This window comes from Marmota monax, unplaced genomic scaffold, assembly GCF_021218885.2.
Source record: "Marmota monax isolate L192 unplaced genomic scaffold, Marmota_monax_Labrador192_F-V1.1 WCK01_AAM20220418_F8-fsc00031, whole genome shotgun sequence".
Lineage (NCBI taxonomy): Eukaryota > Metazoa > Chordata > Mammalia > Rodentia > Sciuridae > Marmota > Marmota monax.
The window spans coordinates 17085065-17110976 of record NW_026695197.1 but is presented as its reverse complement, the minus strand read 5'-3'; the positions used below and the strand labels follow the sequence as shown (position 1 = coordinate 17110976).

Genomic DNA, 25912 nt, shown 5'->3' with positions numbered 1-25912 from the left:
AAGAGACTCTAAACTCCTTTAGGGTAGGAACCGATAGCCCCTGACCTACCTGTGCTCCTCTTGGCTTAGTAAATGCAGCTCTAAGTGTTTTCCAATGCAGATGACTTGGAGGCCTTATGTACTCTCAACTTTTGTACAGGCTATCAGAATTTGGGAAGACCCAGCCTACAGAAAAGTGGCCAGCCAAGCTGCTTTCCTTCCCTAGCCATGCCGGGTTCATGATCACCACCTCTCCCCTTCACAGACTCAGTCTCTCCTCTGCTTATACTAAAAATGTTTCTTGACTTTTGATTTTCCAAATGTTCTGTAAATTGGCTCCAGATGCAGAATAGGTTTAACCTGCCAACGCCAACAGAGGACGGGCAGGTAGATGTTTGTACAGAGTTATTGGGATTAAGAATAAATGGACTGACCACAGTCTTTCTTGATCTCTGTCTTCTCTCCAAACTCGCTTTCTCCCTTCCTTCACTGCCAATTCCTTTTCTTTTCATTCTTTGCAGATTTATTTGTTCCTTGGAGCCCAGCTTTTGTATCATCGAGGGCCACCTTTAGCTTGATTTTGTATTGGATCAAGTGTTTTTGTTTCCACATTTTGTTGTGTGAATCCTAATTATACTTCTTTTATTTCTTATTGGGAAAAAAGGTGTTTTTTTAAAACCATATTTGTATTTAGAGTAGATTAAGAAATGTTTAATCAATAATTTAAGTAACAAAAATGATGCACTCTCAGTCAGTGACTTTATCACTATGAAAGTTTATTTCTTAGGTAGTGTGGGTCAGGAGAAAGTTCCCTTCCCTGCTACGGCTCCAGCCATCCTGACATCTTCCTAGCTCTCCATGGGATCAATTCCATCCAGCCAGCCGACAGAGGAAAAGAGAGGCTGCAGAGAAGACTTGTTTTTTTTTTTTTTTTTATTAACTACCTTAGCCTGAAAGCAAAATTTAAATTCTATTGGTCAAAACCCAATTGCACAGTCCCACCTAATTGTAGGGAACTCTGAGAAATGTAGACATCTGGTGCACCTGGGAAGGATGCAGTTGGATGCTGAGGAAGACCATTAGTGACTACCACCTCTTAGCACCCACGTTTTCCATCTGCTTTCTGGTTTTACCTATTAACAGGGATCTATTTTAAATTTCTTTTTTTTTCAATAAGAGATTTTTATGGAGCACACTGACTTGTTCTCATTTGGACCAGTGCTTTGTGGGACTGTGGCCTATCTCTCATCTAAGATTCTTTCCACCGACTGCTTGGTCTAGTTCTGCCTTTCTTATCATTTGTTTTCTTGTTTTTTTTTCTTTTTCTTTTCTTTTTTTTTTTTTATCAGTGTGTTGCTGGAGCACATCTTCAAACAACTTTCTCAAAAATGATACATAAAACTGATCTACATTAGAATATTTCACGAAGGCCTTTGTTATATTTATTGTGGTTATCACTATTGCCTAAAAGTATGTACAAAATAGGTACTTGATAAATATTAACTGTTTATGTGAAATCTTTCTGAGTCTTTTGCATGTTTAAAAATCTTTGCAAAGCATAATTTTTGCTCAGAGAATGTTCATTCTTGCTTTTGTTTTTAAAATCTTCATTTCACTCTATTAGTAGATCATTTAGCAATTGATTTTTAGATTCAGAATTATTTTCCTTAAAAACATTAAAATAAGTCTGCTATTGTCTTTTACATTTGGTACTGGTTGGTTCTTATTTCTTTTCTTTTCCTTCCCTCCCTCCCTCCCTTCCTTCCTTCTTCAGTGCTGGGGATCAAATCCTCGGCCTTACACATGCTAGGCAAGCATTTTACCACCGAGCTACACTCCCAGACCTTGTTATTCCTTTCTCCCTTGAAGCTTTCAGAATCTTTCTATTATTAGACCCTTTGAATTTCATAATGATGGGTGTAGGTAATAAATTTTTAAAAAACTGTTTATCTGAATTAATACCTACTAATTTTTTATGAACACTCTTATTTTTTTCATCTCTGGAAATTTTAATCTATTATTTTTTGGTCCATATTCCTGTCCCTATGAAATACCCATTTTCCTTGTTTTCTGTAGCCATGTTTTACTCTTAGAGTTTTCTTTATCTTCCAATGCAAGTTTTTAGAGGACTATAAAGATTTTAATTTTGAGAATTCTTTTTCTTCATTCCTATAAAATTCCAAAAATTTTGCATAAATGCCACTCAAATCACTTTCGCTTTACTATTTTTTTCTTAAATTGTCTCTGTCCTTTTCTGAGGTTAGTTTCACTGATTTTTCATCTTAACCTTTCTTTTTCACTTTGCTGGCTTTCATCACCTGTCCTGATTGCCTGTCCATATTTAATAGCAATGAATGCAAGTGCATAGTTATATAATTGATGTGAGGAGAAATATCTAACTGGAAACTCTAGAAACTTGTGAAAGTGTAGAATCATCAGTTTAACTGTTGGTTAAATGGTTTGGACTAGTGAAGCTATCTGTCTCCCAAATGACAAAATAAAAACAGCCCTACTGTAGAGCAGCAGTGTTCACTTTAGGAGCCTTAGCTCCTAAAAGAAATCCCTTTCAGTCTTGCCCAAGGCAATGCCAGACTGTCTGCCATCTTGTCCAAGGGGGTTTGGGAATCAATGCTGGGAAAGCTGATTAGTTCATATACAGATCATCAATTAATTAATCTATTTTCAGCTCTGCTTTTTCTTCTAGACTTCTGTTGCACCCACTGGTTCTGAATCAGGAGTTTTGGGGCAATTCTTCAGGACAATGACATCCACTTTCACTGCGACCCTTCCATGGTTCATTCTGGGCTAAGATTTTACCCACCATAGGTCATCCATCAATATGTTTCCTTCCTTTTGTTTTTTTTTAATCTTGAAGAGATTGTTGAAATTGCTTGTGGTTCTTCATATCTTTACCTTTATAAGTGCATTTTCTCTTTTTAATCCTTCATAGCTTAATAAAGTCTTGGGAAGCAATGCAGAGAAATACATGTACTTGGTGCACCATCTTGAACTAGAAGGCAAATACATATGCTTAAACATCTCGACGTTTTTGATGATTAGCCAAGTTTAGGAGACTTTGTTCTAAACTATACGTTTTTCTCATGTTCCCTGTATTTTAAGCATTGAGAATCTACTGCCTTGTAACTCCTTGCATTTGATGACCCACTTTTGTTAGTAGTTGATCCTTTTAATCAGAGCAGGAGTGTGTCTATGATTTGGGCTTAGCCTCCTGAACCTCAACCACCCCTTTGCATGATGTAAGGCACACTGTAAAAGTTCATTAAATTCTTGTTGAATAAAACAATTAAAAAATGAATGAATGAGTGATATGTACTCAAGTTAGTAGTTTCTTTATGTTTTTAAGTTCTGATTTTATTTACTCAGGTGGTATTTTTTTAAAAAATAAAATTAGCTCAATATAGCCATTTAGTATTAATATCCTTTTAAAATAGATGCAGTGACTCATTTTTATTTTTTAAAAAACTTTCTATTTCCAAGAGCCCTATTTCCAGAAACACTTCATAATGCACAAGCTTTCAACTTAAAAATGGCTTCATTTGAGTCTCCTACCAGAAATAGCTTGTATGAGTCCAAAAACATGAATGAGGAATTTCTTGTGGGATTTTCCTATTTTGGTCCAATGCTGACCTCAAATAGAATCCATTTGGGTAAATTCTGCAGCCATAAGCCCATTTAAACTCAAGGCTGCTATGTAAATAATAAGATTAAAAGCAAACATACCTCAATCATCATTGACTCATATCTCAGACATAGACAACAAAACAAATAGATCTATGAAAATATATTAGCAGGATAAAAATGTTAAAAACCATAATCCATTTTTGTCAGTCTTCAAAGTGAATCTAAATTTTTAATACATAACATGCATCCTCTTTATCTTCATGAGCTATTTTTTAGTGACTGCAGGAATAGAGATGCTGACATTTAAAATAAGAAGAGAAAGAGAGCAAAGTCAATGAATTTTTTGAAGAATTATTCTAATATTTGATTTGTGAAAAAATATTTTTTACCACATAACTGATATTTCTTCATTATAAGTGGAAAGATTTTAGTCAGTTTAAATAGTGACTGCTTTCTTCAATCAGCAACTGTTTTCTTTTTTTTTTTTTTTTAACAGATGATTTGAGCATTATGTACAACAGGAACATGGGGGATATGATCAGCATAATCCAAAATGTGGGAAGTTCTACAGGAACAAACGACCCAGTGCTCTCAAAAAAGAACTCGCTTTCATTATTTGGTTTGAGAAGAGGTACTCCAGCTACTTTGGAGATAATGAATTGCAGAGAAACAAGAATGGAAATAAGGAGCCTATTAGGAGGCTATCACACTAACCTATACAAGAGATGATAATGATGGCTGGGACCAGGATTTTAGCTGATGATTTTAGTAGGAAGTGGTAAGTTTTAAATATAAGTTGTCCTAGTCCATTTTGTGCTGCTATAACAGAATACCACCGACTAGGAAATTTACAATGAGAAGAAGTGTGTTTTCTTATGTTCATATACGAATATACGACCAGTGTAACTCCACATCATGTACAACCACAAAAATGGGAAGTTATACTCCATGAATGTATGATATGTCCAAATACACCCTACTGTCATGTATAACTAAAAAGAACAAATAGAAAAAAAATTTAAAAAGAAAAGAAATGTGTTGCCTCATAATTCTGGAAGATAGGAAGTCTAAGATTGAGGGACCAGCCACTGGTTAGGGACATCTTGCTGGGTTATCCCATGGCAAAAGGGCAAAGAGAAGGTAAGAGAGCAAGACAGGCACCAAACTTGCTCTTTGACAATGAACCTGCTCCCGAGATAACACATTAATCCATTCATGAGGGCACAGCCTTATGGCTTAATCACTTCTTAAGGGTTGCTGCTTCTACAGTTGTTACAAGAGCAATTAAATTTCAACATGAGTTTTGGAAAGAACACTGAAACCATAGCATCTGTTGAAGTGAAAGTTAATAGGATTTGCTGGTGGATGATATGTGGAGGGTGAGAGAAAAAGAACCAATGGTGATTCAAATAATTTTCCCCTGAACCACTGGAGTCACCATTAACTGAAATAGAAGAAGTAGGTTTCAGAAGTAAAACCAGGAGTTCAGTTTGGGGCAAGATAAGTTTGAAATATCGATTAGGCACTCAAGTGGTAGTGAGCTGGAAACATCCGCCAAGAGCTCCTGAGTGAGTTCTGAGCAGGAGACATGAATTTGGGAATCTTCAAGGGATATCAATGTTTTAGGCCATTAGGCTAAATTAAAATCAAGTGAATGACTGTAGAACCAGAAGAGTCTGCTGCTTCTAAAGCACTGCAGAACCAACAGCACTAAAATTGAGTGACTTAAAACAATAAGCACTTATTCTCATGGATCTGTGATTGAATGAGTATTGATTGGTCTAGGCGGGGCAGAGCTACGGTGATTTGGATCTGCTTCACAAGCCTCTCCTGAAGCTAGTGAACTAACCCAAGCTTTTTTTTTTTAATGGAAATATAAGAAACATGTAAGACCTTTTGAGATGTCATCTCAGAACTGACATATTATCACTTTCTCCTCATTTTGTTGGCCAAAGCCAGTCTTATAACTGTCCAAAGTTGTAAGTTAAAAAGTAGCAAAGTTATAAGTAGAAGACATTGACAGTGGAAAGGGTAAAAAATTTGTGTTCAAGAATATAATCTCTCAAAATGTATAAGGGACTGAGTCCCGGAGCATTTTAACTCTAAAAGGTTAATCAGAGGCCAAATGTGAAGATCCTCCACATAATCATAACCATTGCTCTCCCTTACCTAAAGAAACCAGTTGGTTATTGAAGGCATCAGTTCTTTGATTCTGTTAAAGCAATGAAAACACTGATTCTATATTAATAGTTAAAAAGAATGTCCATGTCAAGATGGCCTAAAATGCCCAAATGGACCATCTATCATCCCAGAGACAAAAAACAAAACAAACCCAAATGAAACACCTTGAAGAAAAAAAAATGATAAGGAGACATCTGTATCTAAATTTAGAAGAACAAAGTTCATCTCCAACTGAAGTATCTCATAGGATAACTAGCAGGAATGCTTAAATCCTTATTAAACAGACATCAGAAGCTCAGCGTGAAGCAGCAAGTTCTAATTTTAAATGAACCACAACATTAGATTTTGTTTCAAGCTTGTAAGATTTAGAATATAAATTTTACCTAATTTTTTTGTTTCGAAGCAGCGTTTTCTTCTGTAATAGCTATCTTATAAATATATGATAAGATCTTCAGGCTTTTGAATGTCTTTAGAAGTAAAGGCATCAGAAGAACAATACTTTTAAGGTATATAATCTGTTATCAGCTTAGTCTACAAGCCTAGACTTTTGAAAAATAATGAATCAGATAGCCTGATACTAGCACATGTACACTATCTTATAAGCTGCTTTTGCTAGATCCAGAGATTTTTTTTTGAGCTTGAAGGGGCTTCAGATATGGTAATCATCTAATTTTATAGATGAAATAACAGAAGTTCAAAGAGGTTAACCTGATTCTTTTCACAATAAGAAAATCAGATCATGTGACTTGTAACCCAGTGTCAGCGTAAGGAATAACTGTGGGAGACTCTACTCCTGCCTTCACTCCATCCATACCGTAATCTCTAGCTGTCACCTATTTTCCGTTGCTGTAACAAAATACCTGAGACTGATTAATTTGTTAAAAAAAGGAGGTTTTAAAGCTCAAGGTTCTGGAAGTCCAAGAGCATCATGCTGACATCTGCTTAGCTTCTGATAACAGCCTCTTGGTGTAAAAGAGCAAGCAGTCACATGCATAAGAAAGGTTAAGAGAGAATCAAGGAAAGGTAAATTCACTTTATAGCATCCAGATCTTGTGATTAACTACTTCATTTTCACAGAAACTACATTAATACCTTAATGAGGATAAAGCCCCCTAATTACCTTACAAATATACCACCACTTCTTAACATGGTTACATGGGAACCAAGCCTCAACATGTTTGGGCAGGGACAAACTATAACCTCCCCCCTTTAACGCTCTTCACCACGTAAAAATTATAATTGCACAATGAAAACTTCTAGACAAGTTACCCTGGCTATCCTTTCCTTTACTCATCCCAATGTAGACATCCTAGAGTGGCCATTCTCCATGTTCAGAATAACTTTTCTTCACTATTGTGGATTCAATGATTGTGTGCCTGCAAAAATCCACAGGTTGAAACCCTTGCCCCCAATAGTATGGTATTACAGGGTTCAGTTTTTAGGAGATAACTAGGATGAGATGAGGTTGTGATGGTGGAGCCAGTGTTCACAGAGTCCCAAGAGAGCTTGCTTCCTCTACACCTTGTGAGGATAAAATGAAGCAGCCAGCACAGGGAAAAAGCATTTACCAGAAGCTGATCTCAGACCTCCAGCCTCTAGAACTGGGAGAAATCCATGCCTATTGGATATCCAGTCTCTGGTATTTTGTTATAGCTGGCTTAACAGACTAAGAACCTCACCATCGTCAGTGTCTGGAGTTATAGGGTGCTTGAAGAACTGGAGGATTTATTGTTATCCTACTGTATCTTTTGTTTCCTTTATTTTATCTTCATGTGTCTCTCTACCTGACTTGCACTTTGGACTAGATACTGGAGCAAATGTTTATTTACATCTGTGGGAAATATACATCTCTTCTTCCTAACTAGTTGGCCTATTTAAACCTAATTTCTTCTTGGGAGTTTAATTATTCCTTGTTCATTCAGGTTCTCTTCCAGCACTACCAACACACAGGCTTCCAAAGTCTGGAATTGAATGTGGTATTTTCCTCCTCTACTCTCTTAGGGAGCCTTAGGAATCATCTTCAAGAAGTGATTACATATTTGCTCTCAAACAATCTATGGAATTTAAACTAAAGTAACTCAGTCTCTTACTATGCTGTCAAAGACAAAGCTGGAAATTAGAATGATAAGGGCATATTTTAATCAGTCATATACTATTGGAGGGCCCAGTGTGAATTGAACTCAACTCCAGAGGTGACTGGAGTTTGTTGTTGTTTGATACCAGGAATTGAATCCAAGGGTGTTTAATCACTGAGCCACATACCCAGCCCTTTTTTATAGGTTGTTTAAAGACGGGGTCTTGCTGAGAGACTTAGGGCCTCGATAAATTTTGAAACTGTCTTTGAACTCATGATCCTCCTTCGTCAGTCTCCCAAGCCACTGTAATTACAGGCGTGGATGCTGCAACTGACTGTTTGGGGGGTGGTTTAGGAGGTAATAAGGAAGGGGGACATGTGGGACTCAATAGTCAGGCAAGTGAAATATTTCAAAGGGCTGGTCAATGTAAATGCAATCAGGCCAGCTCTGTTTGCTAGCTGGCAATTACTGAAGTTAAGATCCTATCCTCCCAGAGAGACAGAGAGACAGAAGCCCTGTCCTTTCTGGTGGTTACATTTTAAAGGCATGTTTTTCAGGTCCTTGAAAAGAGTTCCCGAGTTATAGAAGGTACAGATACATCTTTAAAAAAGATTGATTCATAACTGTAAGCCTCTTTCAGTAAGTGCAATAAGAAAAGGTGATCAGAGGCCTATCCTTAGGTGTAGGCTATAACAATTTTTTTTTTTTTTTTTTTGGCAACCTTGAGCTTTATCAGGCAAGCACTTTAAAAAGGGATAGGTCATCTGGGAATGCAGCATTGAACTGTTAGAAACAGTTAAAACTGTTCATGTGTTGTGACAGTAATGAAATAATTTGTGTTGAGATTATATAGTTCTAAGCCAAGATGGAGACCCAGTCCAGAAGAAGGCTTAGAGGACCCTAGCTAGAGTTTGGTCAAGGAGAGGATATCTCTCACTGAATAATGTTGTATTCATTCATTCATTCATTGCCATGCTAGGAGTCAACCAAGGGCCTTGCACAAGCTAGGCAAATGTTGCACTACTGACCTACATTCTCAACATTTATTTTTAATTTTTAAAAATGTTGTCAAAGCCTCTATTTCCTCTTTGGTAAAATTTGGTAAAATATGAACATCTCATGTAGCTCTTGGGAGCATCTGGGTCAACATTGTTCAGTAGAAACATAATGCAAGCTTCATATGTCATTTATATGCACTCACAGATAAAACTTACAAAAGTAAAAATAGATGGTAAAAATAGCAAAATATTTTATTTACCTCCCTATATTTTTAATGTCATTTCAATATGTAATCAACATTACAAAATTATGAGATATCCTCCATTTTTGTTTTCGCTCTAAGTCTTTGAAATCTTAAACTTGTGGTCCCTTTCAAGAGGGACCGGTCACATTCCACGCGTTCAAGAGCCACAAGCGGTCGCGCCCTGTGACGTAAACGTGGACGGTTCTTAGCCTCACGGGGGCGGAGCTTTGCGGAGAGCGCGTTTTGGGCCCCACGGGTTCCGGTAGGAGAGCAGGGGTGGTGGCGGCGCCACGTCCGCTGCGGCGGCGGGAGAGGTTTCAGTTGGGCCTCGTGAAGGCTCCCGGTGACCATGGCCTTTACCCTGTATTCACTACTTCAGGCAGCCCTGCTGTGTGTCAACGCCATCGCCGTGCTGCACGAGGAGCGCTTCCTTAAAAACAGTGAGTCATCGCGGGGCTCGGGTTGTGGGGCGGCGGACTCGAGCCGACGACGTGCCGGGCAACCCGGTTCCGGACCCGCAGCGGCCCTGGGCGCTGCTCGGGGCGAGGGGTCGGCTTCTTTGGAGGGTTCTTCTCACCAGCGCTGAGCTCAACAACCAGTGAACGTTGAACAGACACCCGCGGGGTCCAGGGTCAGGGCTGGGAGGGGGTACCGAAGTGTGGCCGGGACGCCCCTGCCTGCCATTAGTTTAGCTCAGTAATTGCAATTCCCTGTGACCGACCGATTTTAATGGTCGAAAAGCTGGGGTCTGAGTTTTGATCAAGAGCTGGGGATGGAGAAGTGGGTGTGGCTCATATTGGAGCTTTGCTTATTGGGAGGGTGGACTGGGCTTTGGGATAATAAAAAAGGGAAAGTGTTGGAGTTATCAGGACTTCCAGCTACCCACGTTCCAAGAAGTTATTCAGTACAGCTGCAGGGTCCTCACAATCAAGCCATCTCCATGCCAGCCTGGGCAGGCAAAATTGAGACAGGATACTGCGCTATGTGAATCATTTGTGACTGTAAATCATTGAAACTCAAAAGCACGGCCAAGATTGATTCATTTCACTTATGACTCAAGAAGAGATTTATTGACCATAAATTGTGCCAGGCCCATGTAGTTGGAGCTGAAATTACAGCCGATAACCCTGCCCTTCTAGTGGAATTTAATCTAAATAAAAACGAATGAGTATCAAGTATGCAGAATAAAGAGACGTGCAGGATGATAGTAATTTGTGAATTTGGAAAAACTTCTTGGAGGAAATGTGTCTAGCTGAAATCTAATGAGTAAACCTTAACTAGGTGAACCGGAAGGGTTGGAAGAAGTTGAGAGGAAGGAGAGCTGTATGCAGATGTAGAGCTGTGTGAAAATGCTGAGGCAGGTAGAAACAGTCTTAAGCAAGGCAGTGAAACTCATGACCAGATTTTTGTTTTTGACTATCCCTCCAGCCACAGTGTGAGGAAAGATTAGAATGCAGAAGGCTGGATGTGGGAAGAACCCTTCCAAATAGCACAAGTAGACATGGATGGGTACAAACATAACAAGAGCAGATACTTAATGTAGCAGTAATTATGTGCAGGATCTGTATCAAGTACTTTACATTTACTTATTTGTGTAACCCCCACAGCAGTTCTGAGACAGTCATTGTTTTCATTCCTGCAGTACACATGGAAAATCTGAAGCACAGAGGAGGTAACTTAAGATCACACAGGTAGAAAATGGTGGAAGTAAGCATTCTGACTTCAGAGTCCATCTCTTTACCACTATACTGCACAGAAAAGAATGTGTGATCATGTTATGTTTTGTCTGAAGAAGACATGTTGAAGACCTAAGCATTGGTATCTGTGGCTGTGACCTTATTTGGAAACAGGATCTTTGCTGATGTAATCAAATTAAGATAAGGTCATACTGGGTTAGGTATGGAGCCCTAGATCCAATGACTGGTGTCTTTATAAGGAGAGTGAGATACAGAGGCTCACAAACACACACAGAGGGAAAAAGACCATGTGACAACAGAGACAGAGGTTAAAGTGATGTGGCTACAAGTCAAGGAACCCCAAGATTTCCAAAACTACCAGGTGTTAGGCGAGAGGGAGGATGCGATTATCCCCAGAGCTCCCAGAGCAAACCATTCCTGTTGGCACCTTGATTTTGGACTTTGGGGCTTCTAAAAAGAAAAAATTTCTGTTGTGGTAAGCTTAAGTTTGTGGTACTTTGTTACAGGTAGCCCTTAGAAACCAATACAGATCAAGAGATATTTTAAAGGTAAAAAAAGGCAGAACATACTGTTGGACATTGAGAATGAGAGAGAAAGGATAAAGTCAAAGATGTCTCTTAGTTTTCTGGCTTAAGCTACTGAATTAAGGATAGTACCTTCATTGTTAGAAAGTATTGGAAGAAAATTGGGGGTTGTGGAGTGGTTAAGGAGGTAAAGGATAATGAAATAAGTTTTGGACTGCCTGAGTTTCAGGTTTCTGTGCGATATGCAAATAGAGATATAGCATAGACATTGGGTTTAAGTCCATAAAATAAAACATAAGCCAGAGGGGGAGACTGAAATTTGAGTTTGTCAAGCACAGATGATAAACAAGTCATGTGAATAGATAAAATTATTCAAGGAAGGAGTAGAGTACAAAAATAATCCATGCTCAGGACAATCCTAGAATCTCCTCTAGTATTTAGTGTTGAACAGAGGTAGAAATGCTGATTTGAGGAATTAGTAAGAGAATAAAACAGAGAACCAGGAAAATCTAGAACTGGGGTTTCAGCAAAGTCAAAAGAAGGTATGAAGAAGGAGGGATAGTAGCATGGTTCAATGTTGCTGAGGAGCCAAGTTTGATAAGTATTGAAAAGCATCCCAAGGATTCAGGGTAATTGGGATCATTGATGGTTTTTAAGTTACAGCAGTAGGTAAAATCCAGATGGGAATGGGCTAAGAAGTAAGTGGAAAGTTATAAAATAGAGGCAGCAAGATTATCCAATGTTATCATTAAGTTGGAAGAAAGAAGAAAAGGTAGCTTGAGGGAGCGTATTTTGTGGTGGTGGTTCAATTTGCTTTTATGCAGGAAGAGCTAGAGATGTTTCAGCAGTGACAATGAGACTATCCAGCTCTCTTCAACAGGTCAGTGCTAGGAAGAAAGTGGGAGATACCAGGGGTGACCAATGAGGCAAAAGAGATAAACAAGAGAGAGAGAGAGAGAGTTAGTTTTATAAGGGAGGAATTCTTAAGCAATGTGTAAACCTTAATTGAATCCTAGTTCAAAAATATTGACTGTAAAAGTAATTTCAGGAATGTTTGGTGAGATTTGAATATGGCCTAAGTACTAGATGACATTAAGGAATTACTATAAATTTTTTTAGTGTGATAATGGTATTATGTAGGGAAATGTCCTTAGTTTTCAACATGCATACTGAAATATTCCAAGTATCTAAGCAGAAAAACTGAAGTATATATGACAAAAAGTGAACAGTTGGCCAGACGTGGGGGCGCATGCCTGTAATCCCAGTGGCTTAGGAGGCTGAGGCAGGAGGATTGAGAGTTCTAAGCCAGCCTCCGCAATAGTGAGGCACTAAGCAACTCAGTGAGCCCCTGTCTCTAAATAAAATACAAAATAGAGCTGGAGATGTGGCTCAGTGGCTGAGGGCCCCTGAGTTCAATCCCCAGTACCCCACCCCGCAAAAGTGAAGTTGTTAAATTGAGTAATAAATGTTCTAAAACCTTCAAAATTAAAAGTAAAGAAAGAATTGCCGGTGGAAAAGATCTGGTAGTGAGAATAAAGTAAAACATCACAGAAATGGAAGGATTCTGAAAAGATAGAAGAGGGATGGATCTAAGTCGCAGGCAGAGTAGATGGCATTAAGTAGGAAGTAGGGTACTTCCTTCATTGATAAGAGATAGGAAGAGTTAGTTAGCCAAAAAGAGAAGTTTCCTAGATTTGGTAGCAGAAGAAAAACTTCCAGCAAATGGCCAATTACTGTCAGCTAGGTGAAAGGGAAATAGAAGTGAAGGTAGCACAGTATCCCTGTTGTTGTACAGCATTCAGCCTGATGGAGGGATAGATGTTAAAAAATGACAGAAATGGATCGTTGTGTCTGGGAAAAATGCTTTGAAGGAAGCAAACTGGGTACAAACACATAGGAATGTAAACTGGATAAATAACAACAGTGTTATTCCATTTAAAGCTGAGTCCTGAAATAAGAATAGGAATTAGTCTAGTTCATGGTACCTTTAAGACTTTTAAGTCAAGATGTCTTGAAGGCATTTGAATATACAAGTCTGGTACTCAGAAGGATGTCTAGGCAGGACTTCTGTTTAGGGATTTTCAGTCCTGAATAGTAATTTAAAATAGTTGGAATGAAGGCAGCCTTACAGATACAAGGATAAAATTCTGAAATTACTCATTCCTGTTAGGGTTCTTGGTTGCAAGCAACAGAAACTGATTTCTGGCTGATAGAGCAGAAGGGAATTTATTGAAAGTTTTTTGGACAAGTAGAACAATGAAACAAGCTGGAGAGCCCAAATTCAGATTCATTTTTGTATTGACACTTTATGATAAAGGTGATATAGTGGAGAGGGATGTAAATAGAGCTGGTGTCTAATATATTGTAAAGATGGCCCTTTCAATAAATGATTCTGGGTTAAATGGATACCCCCAAAGAAATAAATGACTCTTGTGAATCTAAATGAGAAAGGTAAAACAAAGCTAAAAGAAAGCAAAATTTTTCTTAAAGGGTCACATTATAAATATTTTAAGCTTTGTAGGACAAGAGGCAAAATTGAGACATATACACATATGTAAGTATATGTGTCTATAAATATGTACTTATTTATTTTAAACACTTAAAAGTGTGGAAAATTGGTCTCATTATATTTTTATATTGTATACATGTATGAATATATAACATTGAATCCCACCATTACATACGATATAATGCACCAATAAAACTTATGAAGGGGAAAAGCCCCCAAAGTGTATTACAACCTCTGATGACTCTTCTAGAGCCAATCAGTATCATGACTTTTACAATACCTGCTGGATTTTATCCTATGTTTGCAATGTCCTAAATATGTATATGCAAAGCAGATCAAACTAAATTATAGTTTGATCTGCTTTGCATATACATATTCATTGTATGTATTTTGTACCTTACTTCATTTGCTAGTAATATGTTTATAGGATTCATTTAGCTAATTGTGTATAGTTGGAAAATGTATGTATTATACAAAGTAAAAACAATTTGCTCAAAAAAAAATGTGAAAACTAGTCTCAATGGAGAACACTTTGAACAGCACATGAGCTGAAGATTTGGTCCCTAATGCCACAATGTCCAGAGGTGTGGTTTTAGGGAAGTGACTAGATCATGAGGGCTCTAACTTCATTAGTTCATTTGATAGACTAATAATTTGAATAGTCTACTGGGAGGAGGTGGAAACTATAGGCAAGCGGGCATCATTGAAGAATAGATCACTGGAGACATGCCCTTGGGGACTATGTCTTGTCCCGTGCCCCTGGCTGCCATGAGTTGAATAGCTTTCCTCCACCATCCCCTTCCATCCTAATGTTTCTGCCATGGAGCCAGCTGACCATGAACTGAAACCGCCAGCTAAAATAAACTTTCTCCTCTAAATTGCTCTTGTCAGGTATTTTAGTCACAGTGATGAAAAACTAACACAAAAACTAAACACTCAAAGCTTTTGGGAGTTCTCATAAGAGCATACATCAACTGAAGAACTTTTAAAAACATTTATTAAATCTCAGAACAGTGACAGTCTCTGGCAATTGAGTCTCAACCTGCTCTCCTCACTGACCACACACCCCCATAAGCCAAAAGAAAAAAAAAAGAATAATAAAAATACAGTGAAAATTAATGAAATAAAGTGGAAAAATAATAGAATAAGAAAAAAACACACAAAAAAACTAGTTCCTTAAAAGGATGAACAAATTTGATAAGCCTTTAGCTAGACTGACCAATGGAAAAAATAGAAAAGATTCAAATTACTAAAATCAGGAGAGAAGGGGCATCTTTACTGACCTTAGACAAATGAAGAGGACTGCTGTATGCCAACAAAATAAATAATTTTAAAGAAATTGAAAGATTCCGAGAAAGATAGAAATTATTGAAACTGACTTAAGAAATAGCAAATCTGAATAGATCTATAACCTATAAAGAGATGGAACTAATAATTTAAAAACTTTCCATAAAAATGTCCAGTCTTCAATGCTGCATTCTACCAACCATTTAAAGAAGACTTAATAACAAATTTTCACAAGTTATTTCAAAAAATGGAGAGGAACAAACATTTTCCAATTTACATCATGAGGATAGTAATAGTTGCATTTGAAAAACATAAAGACATCACAAGGTATGAATATAAATGCAAACATCTTCAACAAAATACTGGCATATTAAATCTAGCACCGTAGGATTATTCACCAGGACCAAGTAGAATTTTTCCCAGGAACGCAAGATTAGTTCAGTCTTTGAAAACTAAATAATATATATATCATGTTACTAAAATAAAAATATTATTAAATTAACCAAAATAATATGGTTATTACAATAGATACAGAAGATGCATTTGATAAAATCCAATTATCATTCATGATGGGATTGATCAAACTAGAAATAGGTGGGAACCTCCTCAATTAGATGTAGAGTCTCTCTGAGAAACCCCTGTTTAACATCATACATACTGATAAAAGACTGAATGCTCTCCTGATTAGGAATAAGACAAGGATATCCTTTATTGCCGTTTCTACTTAGCATTGCACTGGAGATTCCAGACAAGAAAAAAGAAATGAAGAGGCCCATATTATGAGGTTGAAAAGATAAAACTGCCTCTGCTTACAGATGATATAGTCTTATATGTATGGAAAATCCTGAAAAATCTACTAGAAAGTTATTAGGCTAATAAGTTTGATAAGATTGTAGGATAGAATAGTATGTAAAAATCAGTTGTCTTTCTGTACATGAACAATTGAAAATGAAATTAAGGAAACAATTTCATTTATAATATCAAAAAAGATAAAATACTTAGGAATAAATTTGACAAAAATATAAATCTCATGAAAACTGCAGGGCATTTTTAAAAGAAATTAAAAGTTAGAGATTTTTTTTTAAGAATAAGTGGGATGGAATCAAGCTAAAATGTTTCTTCACAGCAAAGGAAACATAACATGAACAGAGAGCCTACAGAATGGGGAAAAAATCTTTACCACACATACCTCAGATACAGCATTAATCTCCACAATATATAAAGAACTCAAAAAATTTAACATCAAAAAATAACCCAATCAATGAATGGGCTAAGGAACTGAACAGACACTTCACAAAAGAAGAAATGTAATCAATCAACAAATACATGAAAAAAAGGGCAATATCTCTAGCAGTTAGAGAAATGCAAATAAAAACTACACTGAGATTCCATCTCACTCCATTCAGAATGGCAATTATCAAATATACAAGGAACAGTAAATACTGGTGAGGATGTGGGGGAGAAGGTACACTCATACATTGCTGGTGGGACTGCAGATTGGTGCATTCACTATGGAAAGCAGTATGAAGATTCCTCAGAAAACTTGGAAAGGAACCACCATTTAACCCAGTTATTCCTCTCCTCCCAAAGGACTTAAAATCAGCATACTGTAGTAACATAGCCACATAAATGTTTATAGTAGTTCAGTTCACAATAGTTAAGCTATGGAACCAACTTAGGTGCCCTTCAACAAATGAATGGATAAAGAAATTGTGGTATATATACACAATGGAATATTACTCAACCTTAAAGAAGAATGAAATTATGGCCTTTGCCAGTAAATGGATGGAAATAGAGAATATCATGCTAAGCAAAATAAGCCAATCCCAAAGAACCAAAAGCTGAATGTTTTCTCTTGTATGTATGAATGCTAATTCATAATAAGGGGAAAGTCTAAGGAAGAATAGAGGTACATTGGCTTAAACAGAGGAGAGTGAAGGGAGGGAAGAGGGTATGAGAGTAGGAATGATAGTGGAATGAATCAGACATTATTACGCTATGTGCATATATGATTACACAACCTATGAAACTCCACATCATGTACAATCAGAAGAATTAGAAATTATACTCCATTTATGTATGTTGTGTCAAAATGCATTTTACTGTCATATAACTAACTAGAACAAATTTTTTAAAAATTAGAGTTTTTTTTTATTAAAGGTAGAGACATCCCATGTGTGGATCAGAAGGCATAATCTTGTTGAAATGATAGTTCTTATTACAGATTTAATGCTGTGTCTGTCAAAAATCCCAATTAGCTTTTTTGAATAAACTAACAAGTTGATCCCAAAGGAAATGTAATGGGCCCCAAATAGCCAAAACAATCTTAAAAAAGAAGAACAAAGTTAGAGCACTCATACTTTCTGATTTGAAAGCTTACTACAACTATAGTAATCAAAACATGTGACACTGGCATAAGAATAGACATACAAATCAATGAAATAGAATTCAGTATCCAAAATTAACTTGTTACACTTATGGTCATTTCAAAAAGGATCCCAAAAACAGTTCCAAAGGGAAATACTAGTACTTCATGAGTCTGATGAGGGACATCTGTCCAGAATATATGAAGTACTATTACAAAATGATACATGAGCTAGTTGGATATGATTAACTTCTAAGTTAAATGGGGTTGATAATATAAGACATGTGCATTAATTCATTCCATTCCTACCCCACCACTGATTTAGGAAAGCATAGATTTGTGCAATGTCCATAGCATCTCAGATTTTCTAGAATAGCCTCAATCATATATTCAAAGCCATTGTCCCAATAAACCAATGGTTCCACCTGGAAGTATATGCAGAATCATTAGAAATACATTTAAAAAATATAATGCCAGGCCTTACTCCAAACCTTTGTTCAAATTTTCTAGAAGCCAAGTTTAGCACTGTGTGTTTTCCAAAATTTCTTCAGGTGATTGAGATTTGTGCCCCTAGGTGAAAACTTCCATATTTCCACTTTTGCCCAGAAGAAGCATAGAAATATTTGCCTAAGCATGTGATTTGAACATGGTCCTAGAACTAAGGGAAAACACCACAGTGGCTTATAAGCTCTTGTTATGAGGTATCTAAATACATTTTAAAATATTTCAAGTATTTATTAAGTATTGTTTTATGGGCTTTTAACTCTTGTTGCCTAGATTTCTGTAGCAGTCTATTCAATGGTTGCCCTGCCTCCAGTTTTGCTTCTCTTTGTTCTACCTTCTAGGCAAAGCTGAGCATGTTCTTCAGTGGCCTGCAGTTCCTGAGTTCTTAGTATCCATAGTTTTCTATGTAATATTCAGACTCCTTGTCTATCCTTCCAAGCCCTCCACAGGGTGTCCCTTCCTCATTCTTTCCCCTTCTTTTCCCCTCCCTGATATTTGCCATGCAACATTCTTCCCATGATGCTCTTCCTCACTGCTGAGTCTTTACTCATACTACTTTCTCTGTCTACAATGACTTACCCTCTTTTTTAACTGGCAACTCCTCAGCCTGTCCTTTCAAGACTACTTCTTGGCATTCCCTCTTCCACAGACCATCTCTGACCCAACTTCATGGGCCACAGTACCAATGCAGTTTCTTTTCTGCCTCTAGTAGACTGAGAAGGATTCTTTTATCTTTACAGTTCTATCAATCAATGGGTGTTTTCTGAATAACCAAGTAACTTTATATTATCATATTTTAGCAGTTCCAGATTTAAAGGCTATGTATTTATACAACTAATTTAGTCAGTATTTTGGTAACAGTACACAGAAATGCATTGTTTCTTATAATTCTATACAATAATATTAATAAGAAAAAAAAACAGTGGATTTTAATGTCTGCAAAAATTGTTCTTTACTAGAGTTTTGTGGGGCTTGGTATCAATTTGACAAATATTTACTAAAACCAGTCATAGGTTATATATGATTACATACAATTTAAAATAAATATTAAGCAGTGTATTGGTCAGCTCTGACTGCCGTAATAAAATATCATAACCCAGAAATTTATTTTCTGACAGTTCTGAAGGGTGGGAGTTCAAGATCAGGGTCCCAGCATGGTCCAGTTGTGGTGAGCGCCTTCCTCCTGGCCAGTAGTCAGCCCCTACATGGCAGAGATGTCTTTCTCCTGAAAGACTGTATTGGACTAGGACCCTGCCCTTATGACCTCACTTCATCTTAGATTATCCCTTTTGAAGACCCTGTATCCAAATATAGTCACATTGAGGTTTAGAGTTTCAACATAAAAGTGCGGGGGGGCGGTGTGTAAGACACCCTATTCAGTGCCTAGCAAATGGTTAAAATATCATAAGCTATTATTTGATTCAAGGTCTAAGTGCTTCAGATTAATGTAAATCATCTAGAGTTTAGAATATCAAAGTTGTGTGAGCTAGAGCAGTAGGGAGCATTCTTAAAAGGGTAGATCTTAATAATTTGAGTTTGTTTAAATTGTTTTGTATTTTGATTGAAACTTTTTGGCTAAAGATTCATGTCCTTCAGTTATGGAATATTTTCTGTCAATGTTTCTTTAATTGTTGTTTCTGTTTTTTTTTTTTCTTCTGTCTTCTGGAACTTTGATTATTTTGACAGATTAATGCTCTAATTTTCTTTAATTTTGCTTTGTGTTATTCTACGTGATCTTTCAATCCCTTCTTTTGAACTACGTATCCTAATACAGCCAGAGCTGCTTCTTGATCCCCAAATGTTGCTTTTTTTACAGGATTTTATTTTTGTTTCTTAGTTACAGTAGTTTTTCTCTAAGGATGTTCTTTTTAAATGTTTTCTTCTACATCTTCATTCTCTCTTCCTTGGTCTCCTTTTCTGTTTTTTGTTTCCCCGTGTTTGTTTTGTCTTTGCATGTTAAGAATGGTTCCCTCTTAGTTGTGAGTTTACCTTTAAGTGTATGGCAATAGAAGACTTGTCGGAAGCTCCATGTATGGTCAGGACTTGTTTACTGATGAACCTCACCAAAATCTAAACAAAGAAGTTGGCTATTTCACTGAGGTGAGACCTTTCAAGTGTCAGTGCCTGAAGCCTTTCTGGGGAGCTGTCCAATTTCTAGAGTGATTTTCTAGCTCCCTGCCTGCAGAATGTGAGTCTTCATTCAGACTTACCTGAGAGACAAGCAGTGTCTTAACACTTTAGTCTTCAGACTTTCTTCTATTATACCTTTCTGAGATACTCAAGGTCTAGAGCTTCTGTTTTGGTCTCTGCTGAATATACAAGAGAAGAGGAAGGGGGAACAGAATGTTCTGTTTTGTGTGTAATATCTCTTAAGTGTTCTTTGCTGAGTGTAGACTTAATGAAAGTAAACACTCAAAATCCATTTTTTTCCCTTTGGTGAATTAACTGAATTGCTGGCATAAATCACCAGGTCTAATGGGTAAATTTATTCCTTGACTTAAGTTATTTCTAATACCTGCTCCATAGAGCAGGTGATATTGAATACCTGTTGGTGACACCTGAGTTAGAGATGGATGATCTTTAGCTTGGAATGTGGCCCTGCAGCTGGACCAAGAAAATCTACCAAGGAATGTTAGTTGATACTTACTTCATATAAATAACTAACATATTTGATACTTAGAGGTGATGTTCTTTCAGCTTAACAAAGAATTGGTGTATGAGTCAAATTTGAGCCTCTAAACAGATTTTTTAAAAATCAGTTGAAGGCATTCCCATTTTTCACATGCCATGAGTCATACAAAATTTTAAGAGAAAAGAGACTTTGGCCTGATGCCATTTTTCATGTAAGACATTACAACACACCTTCATGTTAATTTAGTGTCAGGATATTACCCAAGTCCTCACTCCACTGAGGAGAAATCATGGCAGGGTCTGGCAGGGTCTCCGCTGAATATACAAGAGAAGAGGAAGGGGAAACAGAATGTAACAGCTCTGACATAAACTCTCAGTGAAACTCATTTTTATCCCAGTGCCCACATTGACACTTTTAGGGTTTTCTCACTTTTCCAGGGCTCTCAGAATGAGTCATATCAGGGTTTTTAAAAATTTGTTTGTTTGTTTATTTATTTCATTGTTTATTCCTCTCAGAGTTTAGGTTTCAGTGTTCTCTGCTTAAATCAGTCACTCTTTTTCCATTGATTTATTTATCTGATTTTGATTTATTTCACTTGCCTGGAGACTCTGACTTGTTATCTTGTTCCTTTATTGCTATTTATTTATAGAACTTCTAAAAAAAGATAAGAATAAAGTCTATATGCATCATAATTTAACCAGAACTGCTTTCATATTGTGCAGAACTTTAATATTAGGTTTATAAGAGTGAATCTATTAACTAGTTGGAAAATTACCCCATTGCCCTTTCTCATGGATATTTTCCTGTAGCAGTTACATAGTTAGGAAGATGGAACAACTGATAGTAGTCATTTATGTGCATGTATGACTCAGAAGACTAACATGAAATAGTTTTTACGTGCTGTAAGTACTTGAAGGTCAATGTTACATCTGTGAACTTAGATTACAAAAAGAGCACTGCCACATAGTGAAGAATACTCATTCAGCTACTTGGAAGAGAAACAGTTGTCTGAAAGAAAGAAGTTAAATTTAAAACATTTTTGGTATCAGAGATGAAACCCAGGGGCACTTAACCACTGAGCCACATCCCTAGTCCTTTTATATTTTATTTTGAGACAGGGTCTTGCTCAGTTGCAAGGTTTTATGTAGAAAAGGCCTTGCTAATTGCTGAGGCTAGCTTTGAATTTGTGATCCTCCTTCCTCAGCCTCCCAAGTTGCTGGAATTACAGGTGTGCACCACCACGGCCAGCTTCAAACTAATCTTTTAAAAAATGGCTGAGGTCGGGCTCCAAATTCCTTAATAGGACACCCATAGCACAAAAGTTAATAACAAGAATCAACAAATGGGACTTACTTAAACTGAAAAGTTTTTTCTCAGCAAGAGAAACAATAAGAGAGGTAAATAGGGAGCCTACATCATGGGAACAAATTTTTACTCCTCACACTTCAGATAGAGCCCTAATATCCAGAGTATACAAAGAACTCAAAAAATTAAACAACAAGAAAACAAATAACCCAATCAACAAATGGGCCAAAGACCTGAACAGACACTTCTCAGAGGAGGACATACAATCAATCAACAAGTACATGAAAAAATGCTCACCATCACTAGCAGTCAGAGAAATGCAAATCAAAACCACCCTAAGATACCATCTCACTCCAGTAAGATTGGCAGCCATTATGAAGTCAAACAACAACAAGTGCTGGAGAGGATGTGGGGAAAAGGGTACTCTTGTACATTGCTGGTGGGACTGCAAACTGGTGCGGCCAATTTGGAAAGCAGTATGGAGATTCCTGGGAAAGCTGGGAATGGAACCACCATTTGACCCAGCTATTGCCCTTCTCGGACTATTCCCTGAAGACCTTAAAAGAGCGTACTACAGGGACACTGCTACATCGATGTTCATAGCAGCACAATTCACAATTGCTAGACTGTGGAACCAACCCAGATGCCCTTCAATAGATGAATGGATTAAAAAAAAATGTGGCATTTATACACAATGGAGTATTATACAGCACTAAAAAATGACAAAATCATGGAATTTGCAGGGAAATGGATGGCACTAGAGCAGATTATGCTTAGTGAAGCTAGCCAATCCCTAAAAAACAAATACCAAATGTCTTCTTTGATATAATGAGAGCAACTAAGAACAAAGCAGGGAGGAAGAGCAGGAAGAAAAGATTAACATTAAACAGATACATGAGGTGGGAGGGAAAGGGAGAGAAAAGGGAAATTGCATGGTAATGGAGGGAGACCCGCATGGTTTTACAACATTACATATAAGAGGTTGTGAGGGGAATGGGAAACTAAACAAGGAGAGAAATGAATTACAGTAGATGGGGTAGAGAGAGAAGATGGGAGGGGAGGGGAGGGGAGATAGTAGAGGATAGGAAAGGTAGCAGAATACAACAGTTACTAATAGGGCATTATGTAAAAATGTGGATGTGTAACCGATGTGATTCTGCAATCTGTATTTGGGGTAAAATTGGGAGTTCAAAACCCACTTGAATCAAATGTATGAAATATGATATGTCAAGAGCTTTGTAATGTTTTGAACAACCAATAAGAAAAAAAAAATGGCTAATGAGGGTTCAAGGCTAGCCATAATAAATTTTAACATAGTTAATCATCTTTATGTTATACAGTTGGCTGGGGAACGGACCAGGGAATTGGTGGATTTGGAGAGGAACCAGGAATTAAGTCTCAGCTAACGAACCTGATTCGATCTGTAAGAACTGTAATGCGAGGTAAGAAGAAAGACGTGAAGAACATTTTGAAGTTTTAATTTTATGGTTTAAGTAACAAAGCTCCTGAGTATGAATAACTATTGCATACCCTTTTTGTAGTGGGATTTTTTTGTTTTTCTCTCTAACCCAGCTTTACTCTTGAAAGTTACTGGCTTCTTTATTAGGTTGCCTAAGAAAAAACAGTTACACAAGCTTGAAGTTTTATAATATGGTGCATTTGCTAATGTTCTCTTTTATAACTATTTACAACATGATTATGATGACATATTGTATTTCCTTCTTTCCTTATTAGTAGTTGTTGCTACTCAATTTTTTTCCTGATTTTTCTTTATAGTAATGAACTTCTTTTTTTCCTTTGCAGTGCCATTGATAATAGTAAACTCAGTTGCTATCATACTGCTTTTATTATTTGGGTGAACAACAATGGGAGAAATGGAGACCCAGAAGAAGAGATGCCAGTGAAGTTATTATTTCAGTCATTACTAGAATATTCATTTCTCTGCAGGCTGATATTGCACTTGACACAAATGTAAAATTGAAAATAAAACCAGTTTCTATTTATCTGATTTTTTTTTTTTAAATACTGCAGTTGCAGTTTATTACAGAAAGATCAAGTCACCAGAGGTAGTAGCTGTCCAAGATTGAAATATATCTGACTGCTGGCTATTAATAACAGTTTTTGCTATGGTAAAGATTGTTTAAAGGGTACAAGACTGTGTCTCTGGGTTGTTTGTTTGGGTTTTTAGATGTTTTTCTCTCACTTCTCAGGGATGAATTTTTTTCCAAAGTTTTGAAGTTCCTCGTGACTTAGCTGTGATGTGAGAGTAATTATCCCCCTAGATTAAATTTAAAGAATTTTTAAGTAATTATCACATGTAAATGGTAAATAAGTAATTTGGATAATTTTATTTTAAACTGTTGGTTAAATGGTCTATATGGTCTTGTTATGAAGAATTAAAATTTATATATACTATAAAGGATAATATTCTTTGATTTCAGGGAAAATTCTAATTTTGTAAGTCACCTGATGATTGTGGTCTCAAGTTCTTTTTATGCATTTTATTAATTGGTCTGAATAATGAGATCAAGCCAGTATCCGCATTTTCATTGGTAGAAAAATCTGTATAGAAATGTCTGTACCCTTTTTACAATGATGATCACTTATTTTATAAAATCAGCATAAATATTAGCCTGCAGTATCAACCCTAAATAATCACAACTAAACCATCCTATGTAAGAAGACTGTTTATTGTGAAGCCTTTACCTCCCAAAATATTATCATGTTTCCATTTCTTGGTGGAGCAGCACATTAAAAAGTGTGATTCTTAATTCTTCATTGAGAAGAATTCTTCAATAGAGCATTCATGCTAGATGTTGTTTTTTATTTTTTGTTTATATGTCTTAAATCATCTTGTAAGGTTGTTTGCTTATCCCATAATATGGTTTTATGTAGAAAGGTTTAAACTATGTAAATGGTTTTTTGAAAATTATCAGTTATTTTGAAGGGGTGGAATGGCATCTTTGTTGATAGAACTTTTGTAAATAAAGTTGAATTTTCAAATCAAGCATTTGTTTTTGTATTTTAGCATAAGCCTGTCAGTATTAATTATACTAATCTGTTTTTTTGTGTAATATCTCTTAAGTGTTCTTTGCTGAGTGTAGACTTAATGAAAGTAAACACTCAAAATCCATTTTTTTCCTTTAGTGAATTACCTGAATTGCTGGCATAAATCACCAGGTCTAATGGGTATTATTCCATGACTTAAGTTATTTCCAAAACCTGCTCCATAGAGCAGGTGGTATTGAATTACCTATTGGTGACACCTGAGTTAGAGATGGATGATCTTTAGCTTGGAATGTGGCCCTGCAGCTGGACCAAGAAAATCTACCAAGGAATGTTAGTTGATACTTACTTCATATAAATAACTAACATATTTGATACTTAGAGGTGATGTTCTTTCAGCTTAACAAAGAATTGGTGTATGAGTCAAATTTGAACCTCTAAACAGATTTTTTAAAAATCAGTTGAAGGCATTCTCATTTTCCACATACCATGAATCATACAAATTTTATTTAAAAGAGAAAAGAGACTTTGGCCTGATGCCATTTTTCATGTAAGACATTACAACACACCTTCATGTTAATTTAGTGTCAGGATATTACCCAAGTCCTCACTCCACTGAGGAGCAATCATGGCGAGGCAGGGTCTGAGTATTCTGCAGCAAAGTAGTTGAAAGTAAGCACTGGACATCAAAATGATTCACCTCTGGAGGCCACTTATACAATCCCAGTTTTAATGTGGCCAAAAGGAAATCAACATACTTTCAGGTAGTGGTCCTGATTTTCCGGAGCAATTAGAAATCAGAAACCATAGGATCTTATTTTAGTAGACTGTAACTTAAGTGCCGGATTGCCTGCTTACATCTTCCCCCTTATCTCAGGATTAACAAATTTGTGATCATTCTGAACTCCAAATATCATGTTTGTGGTCTTTATGTGTTCAGGCCTTATGTCTTTGTGCCTCTGA

General features: G+C 36.7%; 1 protein-coding gene across 1 annotated transcript; it reads left to right on the top strand.

Moving 5' to 3' along the window:
* Positions 1-9370: 9370 nt before the first annotated feature.
* Ier3ip1 (immediate early response 3 interacting protein 1) lies at positions 9371-24950 on the top strand. Its single transcript, XM_046428349.2, has 3 exons — positions 9371-9560; positions 23284-23385; positions 23747-24950. Exons 1-3 carry the CDS (start codon positions 9470-9472, stop codon positions 23800-23802), a joined length of 249 nt encoding a protein of 82 aa, XP_046284305.1. The 5' UTR covers positions 9371-9469; the 3' UTR covers positions 23803-24950.
* Positions 24951-25912: the final 962 nt, after the last annotated feature.